Genomic DNA, 11,611 nt, shown 5'->3' with positions numbered 1-11,611 from the left:
AAAAAGCAAAAAAAAAAAAAAAAACAAAAAAACTTTAAATCTTGTTCAGGAAGTGAGTTAATCAACAAATATTATATATACTGATAACCAAAATTTGAAATTGTTATATATGATTTTCTACTATAATATGAATGACCTAAGTTATTTAGGTTATCATTTTTTTAATGCCATAGCTAAGGTGGGAAAATTAATAAAACTGATCTACTCTACCAGGGTAGGAGGAATGACAGACATGGGCAATCTGAGGTTTGGTGCCTAGAAAGAGCAGTGGGCAAGCTATTAAGAGAATTTAGCATAGAATCATTTATTTTAAAATTATTTACAAATTTAGCATTAGTCTCATTTTTTTTTTTTTTTTTTTTTTTTTTTTTTTTTTTTTTTTTTTTTTTTTTTTTTTATTTTCGAGACAGGGTTTCTCCGTAGCTTTTTGGTTCCTGTCCTGGAACTAGCTCTTGTAGACCAGGCTGGTCTCGAACTCACAGAGATCCGCCTGCCTCTGCCTCCCGAGTGCTGGGATTAAAGGCATGCGCTACCACCACCCGGCGCATTAGTCTCATTTTACGTACCTTCTAAGAACCCCTAATTCTGCCTGGATATAGCATACATTAGTCAAACTACTTAGCTATTTTCCTTTTTTCTCTTTAAGGAATCATCTATTGATTTCATAAACTATGTTGGAAACTCAAGTATTTTACTCATTTTTTACCAGCGAACTACTAAAACTTTACCTTTAGCACTTTTTATCAAAGTTGCTACTTCACTCTAAGGTCAGTCGGGTTGTTTGAAATGCACCTCCACGATCCTTCCCTCCGCTTCTTTTGACTATGTTGAGCCCAGGGTTTCAAGTCCTCTGGTCAACAAGTATTCCAACACATCCACCTTAAAGACACTGCCTCTGACCCTGGAATATGCTGGTTTGGTCAGAGAGGCTGGCCATCTAATCCCAGAGCTAGGTATACAGGGGCATGCTGTTGTGCCCACTTCTTTACATTGGTAAAAGGAATTGTATTCAGGGACTGGCAAAATGGCTAAGTGGAGGGGCACTGGCCACCAAGCTTGAAAGGAAAGAACTGCCCCAAGTTGACCTTTGACCCCTGCACCCCTTCCCCAGGTAAGTAAATGAAAACTTTTAAAAAACTTAAGTACTCATGCTTGTATAACAAGCCCTTTAGGACTGAGCCATATCACCAGCACTTTTTTCTCTTTTGAGAAGCATTTTCTTAGTATTTCAGAGTAAGACAAAGCACCATTTTAACAAAATGCAAATGTTTAATTTTTCAAAACTTAACTATACTAATGAAAATAAATTATAGACAACCTTCAATATTTGTACATTATCTTCATATAACTATAACAGTGCTTTCAAAAGACATCTTGTAAAGGATATTTCCACAATACCATGTTTCAAAAATAGGGCAACATTAAAGAACATTAGTCTGAAATATATCTCACAATGCTGAGAGGTATACTGTTCTTTATCAAATTAACCATACTTTTATTCAAAATAACATGGCTTTTAATGACAATTATTTCTTGTCCATTTCAGTTATTTCTTGGATCCAAAACAAGATCTGTGTATTTATTTCTCTGAAGACATCATTTGTCGACCGTCCTTTCACTGCCATGGAATGATTTGCCTTCTCAATCCAGTGGATTTTACTGGGAGCGCGCATCTTCTGTGCCACCTTCTCCAACAAGTTCTAAAGAGGAAAGAGAAAAAGATTACCTTTCCTTCATCTGTACTGGACGGGCACTCCCTCCAGAGGACTCACTAAATACCTGCTCTACATGCAACTTTAGAGACAGTGCGGTACATAACGAGTATCTACAGCGGTGTCAGTCCGCTTCTCTCAAACATCCTATAACAGAATACACCGAGCATTTGTTGACAAGGAAAACTTTTAGGCAGGTTAGAGTTATTCAAATTGTTTTCCCAAAAATCTTTCTCCCAAGAAAACTGTGTGTTCTGGAAAACAGTAGTTCATAATACTTAGCTAATATTCAGTAATATATGAATTCTGCTAACGCTTACTTGAGAGACAATAACAATATGCCACAAAGCTGAAATGATAAACCAAATGTATACCCTGGTATCTCCCAAATCATAACAATCAGATATTATTAATTCTTCAAATAAGGATGAAATCTATTTACCAAATCCCTTTCTAGGGAGATCCATTTTATTAGTATGCTTTTATTTTTATGTGCTACAAAGCTACAGGGTAACAAAGACACACAACTAAATTAGACATAAGCATTTTTTGTCTTGTTTCTGACAGGGTGGATGTAGCCCCAGCTGACCTGGAACTCCCTATATTCAAGGCTGGTCTTGAACTAACAGAGACCCACCAGCCTCTGTCTCCTGAGTTTGGGATTAATGGTGTGGGTCACCAGGTCCAGAAGCTGAATATGGCAGGCAATAATCTTGCCTCTAATATAGTTTACTCATACAAATACAGAGTTCCAATTCACCTTTTCACACATTTCATCTGCTGAACCTGACACAAACAGTACAGGATCCTTTATACGAAAGAGATCTTCGTCCCTGAGTTTCTGCTGCTGCTTTGGATGGTGCAGTGGGTAAGAAATACAAATGAGACCTCGAACAAAATCATCAGTGTCATCTAGCTCAGTGTGACACATTACAGAAGCAGCTGCTCTTGAGCCCATCGAACGACCTAAAACCAATTAAGTTCAATTAGAAATATAAATATTTACATACAATAGTAGCAATGGTATGGTAAAATTAGCTTTGCTGTTCTTCATACTTACAGAGGGAAAAAAAATCACAACTCAAAAGAGCAGCAAGCAACAAATTCTAATGCTTTTAATGGAATCTTACAGCTTTATGAAAAGCTAAAAATTGATCTAGCTTACCCCAAATTTTAAAAAGAAACAATTATTTTCTCAATACTTAAAAGGGTGAAGAAACTCTCAATGAATCATTTGCAAGAGTAATAAAATGTAATGATTAAGAGAATCTTATTTTATATTTAAACACATAAATGCCTTAAGCATATAAAGCTTAATAAAGTATCAAGGTTATGTATGAAAACAAAATAATTTGTTTTGAAGACAGGGTTTCTCTGTTTAACAGCCCTATCTGTCTTGAAACTCACTCTGTAGATCAATTAGCCTGGCCCCCAAATCACAGAGATTCGCTTGTCTCTGCCTCAAGTGTGGGGATTGAAGGTATGCGCTATTACCCAGCTAAAACAAATTAATTCTTAAATTAACCTCCTGCTATCAGTCTTAATATTTATAATGAAGTTATTACTAAAGCTTACCTCCAAGAAAAACACCAGCAAGTTTGTATTCTCCTGAGGTCTTTAGGTAATTCTAGATAAATCAAAAAAAAAAAAAAAAAAAATCAGTTCATGTCATACTCCACTGGATATTCTTGTCATTACTGATATATACAAAAATGTATGCAAAGACATAATTTACCGAAGATACAGTTCTTTCCTCTTCTTGTCATGTGTTCACTATTAATCCTTATGTCAGCTAATATGTCAGGGAAAATCAATTTGCCTTCATAAAAATATTCAAGCAGTAAACTGTTGGGACACAGTCCAAGAATGGAATCGTGAGAATTCTGAGTACTTGTGAGTACTCGAAGAAAACGAGTTCTGTGACCTCAGCTTCTTCAAATCACAATTGTTCTTGGCCTGTGTTCTCATGGGTCTCGCAGGCTCAGCAGACAGGAGTGAATTTACTTCAGCTGTAGTTATTCGCATGTCTCTATGGAAATACATGTTTTTGCAACGTGTCTTGTTCTTGAATATCTTATGTGATTCGACTTTTATTAACACACAGAATATAAATCATTTGATGCTCTAAACAAAATTGGTTATTGCATGAGGCTTTCGTCTGTCTAAATTTATTGGCTCCTTTCTCCCAGGTCTCACCACCTCCACAGTGGTAAACAAGTGGCACCCGAAAAGGGAAGGACCTGAAGTCAGCCATGAGAGCCAAACAGGGCAGAAACAAGGGAAGACTTTGCTGTACGCCAAATTGTGCATAATTTCTTTTTTTTTTTTTTTTTTTTTTTATTTATTTATTTGTTATGTGTATGGTGTGTATATCTGCGGGTGAGAGGAGGCCACCAGATCACATTACAGATGGTTATGAACCACCATGTGGTTGCTGGGAACTGAACTCAGGACCTTTGGAAGAGCAACCAGTGCTCTTAATCTCTGAGCCATCTCTCCAGCACCTGTGCATAATTTCTTAAAGAAATATGACCGCAAGTATTTTTTTTTTTTTTTTTGGTTTTTTGAGACAGGGTTTCTCTGTGGTTTTGGAGCCTGTCCTGGAACTAGCTCTTGTAGACCAGGCTGGTCTCGAACTCACAGAGATCCGCCTGCCTTTGCCTCCCAAGTGCTGGGATTAAAGGCGTGCGCCACTGACCGCCCGGCTGACCGCAAGTATTAAAATCACAACTACTAGATTGCTTGCAAGTTGATTATGATTATAATCCTGAAACTTTACATGAAGTAGTATGGGATAGTCTAAAATAATGTTATAAAGGCATTTAGCAAGGAGTAAAAGATCCTTGTTTAATTTGGGGTCACATAGGCATTGATTTCAACTGTTATTAAAATACTTATTAATCATGATAAAGAAATAAATAATTCCTTGAATGAATATAAACTGAGTAATTAGACCTTAAAATTGATAGAGGCAAAGAAGGAAGTTTTCCCTGTGCAGTAAAAATAATAAAATAAAAAATAGAAATGGTGACACCTATTTCAGGAATTGTTGCCTCAGCCCCCTCCTTTAAATACTTATCTCCATTGTATGAAAAATGACCTTCAAGTATGGGGTGAGGAATATGATAATTGACTTAATCTTGAATTGTCTCTACTTTCTGTGAGAATTTAGGAGTCCTATGTAAAAGCGAACTTTACAATCCAGGCAAGCTGGAGCCCGGGTGGGAAGAGCAATTCCTCTAGTCGTCTCCCTGCCTCACGAGCTGTCGCTTGGTACTTCCTGTGCCAGTTTCAGCAAAATCAAAATTCTTACCCGATTACACACTAACTAATCTATTTAAGACTCTGGAAGGAAAGACTGCATTGGACAGTCCTCACCCATTATTTCCAGAGGCAAAGGAAGAACCTACAGCTATTTGAATCCAGACCAAAAGAGCATTTATGTATCAAGTGGATTCTTTCAATGCCTTCGAACTTATTTTCCCCACTAAACTGTCTCCTACAGCTATTACAGCACAAGAGGATAATCCTTTGGATTATTTGCACCATAAGGGCCATAAAATATTGCTTACCTTATTTTTCCAGTTCAATTAGTAAATAAAGGCAGGACCCAATGTAAACAATTAATCATATGGGCCTCTTTCCAAGCTATTCTGTAACTAACAGTACTGGCCAGTTTGAATCTCTGTTGTTGGTGGCAGAAAATTCCAATGTTCCCACCATTCTATTATAATTCGTTTGTTTACGGGATGTTTAACAATTTATACACTTATGAATCACAATGACAATTAGATTTACCTAAAACATCTCAAATCAAAACCACTCTGGATATCCTATTAAAAAATAAAAATGGGGAGATTTGAAACATAGTCCAAGAATGGAGTCCAATGAGAATTCTGTGTGCTTGTGAGAAAATGCCAAGAAAGTAAGATTAGATTCTTGTAACGTCAGTTTCTTCAAAACAAAAAATTGTTCCTGGAATGGGTTTTTATGCTCCTCCCAGGTGTACTGGCTAGGAGGGAGTTTACTTCAGCTGTTATTTCTATGCCGCTATATAAAAAAAATGTATTTTTTCCATATGTGGCTTGTCCTTGTAACCGAACACCTTACTCATGCGATTAACTCTCAGAGTATAAACTGTCTGAAACTCTAAGTTAGCAACTGCATGAGACTTTAGTCCACCTCAGTTTTAGGTCCCCCTCTCCCAAGTGTGTGTCTCCAACTAGAGTGGTAAACAGTAAACTTGATAAAGAATTGTATTTTAAAAGCTAGTAGAAGTTTCAAATTTGATGAAAATACTAGCATAGAATGGTGGTATATTTGTATATGCATAATAGTGCAGTAGGTTTAATAACCTAGATTGGCATAACTATATTCTAAGGTCACATTATCCCATGTGAGAAAATTCTACATAGCTTCTTTGGCAGCAGCATGAAAGAACACTGACGATGTGAGCCTTCATCTCCATGAAAACAAACTGATGACAAAAAAGAGAAACATAAACACTAAATAGCCTATGAGCACTGCCACGTTTCTAAGGAAATTAGAAATTATTTTTATCTAAAAATTAGATAGCAAAATACCTTAAATTTATGAAGAATTTTAAGCAGAACCTTGTTACAAGTAAATATATTTTTCTTACCAAAACTGCTTTATATGCCTTAATTCTATGTACAATATTAAGGCCTTTGCAAGTAAATCTTAGGCAAAAAAACCCATGAGATGCAAGATGGGATGCCAGTGACATCAAATGAGGAAGATTCATATCTCCTGATGCTCCATGTGTAAGAATTATTCCATATGCTATGTTCTTGTTAGGTACCAAACAAACGGCATCCAGTAATTTATTTCCAAAAGGTATTTTTAATTTAACCTAAAATTCAAGAGAATAAAAGGATCAAATTATTTCCTTGACTATTTAGACAACTGAATAAATACATGTATTTGTTTTGTAAGACTCATGGCCTCCAAACAAGTCATGATATTTATAGTATTTAAGAACTGTTTACCGTCAGGTGCTTTAAGTGTTATGCATCAACTCTTGTAAGCATTCCTTATAATTCTACAAGGAAAGTGCTATTGCTACTTCCCAGATAAGGCACAGCAGATTAAGTAACTTGCTCAAGGTTACATAGTTTTTACTCCCCAACTCTAATTCTGTACTGCCTCTCACCATGCAAACTGAAAATAAGATTACACAGAACTGATGATTAACCCATTTCCCCATCTCCCCAAAAGTTTAATCTGAAGATACAGAACACATGATGCTATCTTACCTCCGTGTGACTCATTTTCACTGTTGAGTAATAAACACAAAGTGCATTACATCCAAGAAGCAAATGACATCTCCCTGAAAAGAAGATTCTGCTGTGAAAGGTGAGTTGTCAGACATGGGAATGACCCCAAAACTATGAATGAGCACATTCAAAAGCTGAAATAAACACAACCAGAAACTAGTTTTCTACAAACTGGTATCTATATTTATTACTTACTCTTGTATCACTTTCAAGATTTTTATGGGTACTCAAAACTAATTACAGGAGCTGGCAGACATAAGATAAAGCAAATGGGATACTTTGATGCAGAGGTCTTAGAATAGTTCATTCCAAATAGGATGCTGTACCTTTACAAAAATAATTTTGAAATATATTTATAAGAATATATATTTATAAGAATCTTCATTCTTGCTGGGCGGTGGTGACGCACACCTTTAATCCCAGCACTAGGGAGGCAGAGGCAGGTGGATCTCTGAGTTCAAGGCCAGCCTGGTCTACAAGAGCTAGTTCCAGGACAGCCAGGACTACACAGAGAAACCCTGTCTCAAAAAACCAAAAAGAATATTCATTCTTACTCCAACTTAATTTCTATATATCTACTAAATAATTTTCTTCATCATTCCTATTTCCTTATAATCTCGACCATTTTTAATTTAATTTCCCTGCAGCTATGAAATCATTTTCATCATTCCATTCCCCCTTTTCAACAGAAGTATGTAACCACAGTCTTTGTCATGTGATCCTACTGGCTCTGGGTTTGGCTACTGGAACATTTCAAAGTGCCACTTCTGAGTTGAGCTATGGCAAATTCCTACAAATTTAGCACTGAATTTTACCCTGAACCATAGAGAAAAACTATCCCAGGAAGTTTTTCATTTTCAGCAAAAATTCCATAATGACAGTTTGAGCAATTCTAAAGTCAAATTAAAGCCTGGAAATCAGTCTAAACCACAAGTGATGAAGAACCATCAAGCCACGGTGGCTCTTGTGACTGCTCTTCAGTACCCATTCCTTTGCATTTTAGGAGAGCTTTCGCTTTTCAGCATATCACTTTGCACCACAGTTTCTATTGTCAGCCATAGGCCTTCACTGGCATTTGTTTATTAACTAGGTACACAGTAATACGGCTCAAAGCTCACAAGACACCAAGAATATATTGACTCATTCCACTTTTGCCTTGCACTCAGAACTCCTCTCAAGGAAACCGGTATTACTTGCTTCTTGTGACTCTTTCTAGGTGATATTATACTTACAGGTATATCTACTTATAGGTATATATATTTTTTTTTAAATATTTATTTATTTATTATGTATACAATATTCTGTCTGTGTGTATGCCTGCAGGCCAGAAGAGGGCACCAGACCTCCTTACAGATGGTTGTGAGCCACCATGTGGTTGCTGGGAATTGAACTCAGGACCTTTGGAAGAGCAAGCAATGCTCTTAACCTCTGAGCCATCTCTCCAGCCCCTTATAGGTATATTTGTAAGAAAATTTCATAGGAGAGGAAATGCTACATCAAATATGTTCATAATTTAAAAAAATTACTTTTCATTTTAATAATAGGCAGCACATACATTTATCAATTATTTTGTGTTGCATGTATTTATGTGCAAGCGCACATATATGTGTGCCTGCATGTGTCAGCCAGAAGCTAACATCAGGTGTCTTCCTCTACTACTCTTATTTGAATTTGGAGCTCATCAATTTGGGTAAGCTGGTTGGCTACCCAATAAGCTTTAGTTACTCTGGGTTCACCCAGTTTAGGCCTGGTTTCTAAATGGATGCTGGGGATCAAACAATATTCCCAGCTTTTACAACTGGTATTTTATCAGTTGGATCATCTCCTGAGGTCCCAGTATAAAATTTAAAAAAATAAAAATGTTGGCGCACGCCTTTAATCCCAGCACTCGGGAGGCAAAGGCAGGCGGATCTCTGTGAGTTCGAGGCCAGCCTGGTCTACAAGAGCTAGTTCCAGGACAGGCACCAAAGCTACAGAGAAACCCTGTCTCGGAAAAAAAATAAAAAATAAATAAATAAATAAAAATAAAAATGTAAATAGTGAGGTCTCTTTGCATTTAATTTACTATTAAATTCCCTACTATTTGCCAGGAGCAACCATTAACTGGTGTGTGTGTGTTTGTGTGTGTGCGCGCATGCGCGCGCTTCCTCATTGTCTTGTTCATCCCAGCCCTACTGTCTTGGGTCTGGAAGTTATTAATATGGATACTAAAAAGTTTTGAAAGTTGAAAGAAAAGTAGATGGAGAAATTATGGCTTTGGCCCTCATTTTCATAAAGGCCCTCATTTTCATAAATATATCTTAAATATATACCTGTCTTGGATTCTCTAGTTTAAAAAAGTCTTTTTTTGTTTGTTTTTTGAGACAGGGTTTTTCTGTGTAAACAGTTCTGGCTGTCCTGGAACTAGCTTGGTAGGCTACACTGGTCTCAAACTCACAGAGATCCATCTGCCTCTGCTTCCCAAGTGCTGGGATTAAAGGCCTCCACCACCCCCACCCCCACACCATTATTTTTGTCAAAATAAGCCTCCTTCCTGTCTTCTAATCATGGGGGACATAAGCATTCAAGAGTGTGAAAGGGGAAAAGGAATCTAAATATATGCATGCTCCTTAAAAAGATTTAGCCTAACACTTCCTAAGTCTTCCAGCTCTGCCCACATCAATGCACTTCCAACTCTATCTGGTGCTGCCAGTTTCTGTGTGTTCTGAACGGTATGATTTATTCACACCAGTTGATGAGTTTTATTGCGTCCCTCACTGCTGGTTTAGTTTTTTTTTTTTTTTTCGAGACAGGGTTTCTCTGTGGTTTTGGAGCCTGTCCTGGAACTAGCTCTTGTAGACCAGGCTGGTCTCGAACTCACAGAGATCCGCCTGCCTCTGCCTCCCAAGTGCTGGGATTAAAGTCGTGCACCACCACCGCCCGGCTGCTTCTTAAGAGTTCATTATTCAACTTCTCTATTTCCCAAGGTTTCTATCCCAGTGCCCCCCCCCCCCCCCCCGTCTCAAGAAAAGAGGGGGAGCCAGGTTGGGTGGGTATGCCTATAATCTCAGCACGTGAAAAAAAAAAACAATCACTGCAAATTTGAGACCAAGCTGAGCAAGACCCTGTCTCAACAAAACCAAACACAAAACAACAACAAAAAAACCACCAAACATCCTTCCTTGTAATTTCGATGACATTTCAGAAAGCAGTAAAATTAGAAGCAGGTTTTCCATTTATTATCAACCTAGAAGGCTCTTCCAGATTAACCTGGGGTTTTGTTTTTAAGGACAAACTCTGCTCTCCGGAGTTCACGATGAACTTGTTCTTCACGACTGTTGCACACGTTTGTTCCATCCTGCTTCAGTAACCCTGAAAACGTCCCGAGGGTAACAGCTCAAAGCAAGTGATAAGTGTCGATTTTATCTCTGGCAATTTTTTTTTTTTTTCTGGAAGGATAAGGGAGGACCGAAGCCTGGCTCCGCCTCAACGTCCACAGCCAGCAGATGGAGAAAACAGCTACCAACCCGGTAGATGCAAGGTGACAACCGAATGCTGACCCTTAAATGCGGTTGACGAGGTACCGGTTCCAAATGTCGTTGATCAGCGGGGGGGGGGGGGGGAGAGTAGGGGGGAGGGGCTCCTTATACTCCGAGGCAGTTTTTGTTTTTTTTTTTTTGGGGGGTCCTACCTTCCACTCAGCCGTCAAAACACCCGGGCCACCTGACTTCCAGTTTCAAAAAAAAAAAAAAAAAAAATAAGTATTGTCTGTTACGTCTGCAGCAAACACGTCGGCTGTCACCGGTCGAACAAAACTGGGAGTCTTACCGGGGGTCGACTCACCAAACGAGAAAGAAAAAAAAAAATAATAATAATCCAAACCCGAGGTCAGGGGTCTGGATTCGCTCAACGGACGTGAAGCTCCAGGCCGGGCAGGCGCCCTCCCGCGGGAGCCCCTCACGTCTGGCGGGAGGCTCGGCTCCGGTCATCCGCGGCAGCCCACGGACGCACGAGTCTCCGCGGCCCGGCCCCCCTCCTGCCCGCCGCCGCCGTACCCACCCCGTGTCCGCCCTCCCGGGGCTGCTGCCCGACGGCGGCCGGCTTCCTCCGACGCCTCGGGCGGCCCCCGACGGACAGCCCCCGAGGAGCGGCCCGCCCGGCGCGGCCCCGCTGCCCCCGCTTCCCGCCGCCGCCGCCGCGCTTACCAGCGAACGCACGAGACACCGCCGGACGCCAACCGCCCTCACTCTCTTCGGGGAGCGAACTAACACGCTCGAAGCGACCGCCTCGCCCCCCCCCCAGTCAGCGCGGCCCCCTCCTGCGCACGCGCACGCAGGCTCCGCCCTCCCCGGCTCGTGGGACGCGCGCGCGGCACGCCGGGAAGGAGAGTTTTCTCTTCGCCGGAGCTCGGCCCCGCCTCCTGTAGGCGGGGAGCTGGGAGCGGGAGTCAGGGCGCTGGTGCAGCCGAGCAGCGCGGGAATGCCGCTCGGGTCGCCGCCTCGGCTTCTTCCGGTCCGTTCATCCTTTGGTTAGACGTGGTGTCAGCCCGGACTAGCCCTTTCCCCTCGCCCCGCCGTGGGTTCCTTATCCGCTTGGCTTTCAGGCGCGTCCACCCCGCTGCCG

General features: G+C 40.3%; 1 protein-coding gene across 1 annotated transcript; it reads right to left on the bottom strand.

Annotated features, from left to right (window-relative positions):
* Nucleotides 1–1,268: 1,268 nt before the first annotated feature.
* Nucleotides 1,269–11,300, bottom strand: Tex30 (testis expressed 30). Its single transcript, XM_057758587.1, has 6 exons — nt 11,194–11,300; nt 6,989–7,062; nt 6,355–6,585; nt 3,288–3,339; nt 2,473–2,678; nt 1,269–1,700 (listed from the first exon to the last, which is right to left on the bottom strand). The coding sequence occupies exons 2-6, from the start codon at nt 7,001–7,003 to the stop codon at nt 1,527–1,529; spliced, it is 678 nt and encodes a 225-aa protein (XP_057614570.1). The 5' UTR covers nt 7,004–7,062; nt 11,194–11,300; the 3' UTR covers nt 1,269–1,526.
* Between the last annotated feature and the right edge of the window lie 311 nt (nt 11,301–11,611).

This window comes from Chionomys nivalis, chromosome 26, assembly GCF_950005125.1.
Source record: "Chionomys nivalis chromosome 26, mChiNiv1.1, whole genome shotgun sequence".
Taxonomy (NCBI): Eukaryota; Metazoa; Chordata; class Mammalia; order Rodentia; family Cricetidae; genus Chionomys; species Chionomys nivalis.
The sequence above is the reverse complement of the archived record's forward strand: the minus strand, read 5'-3'. Positions and strand labels throughout refer to the sequence as shown.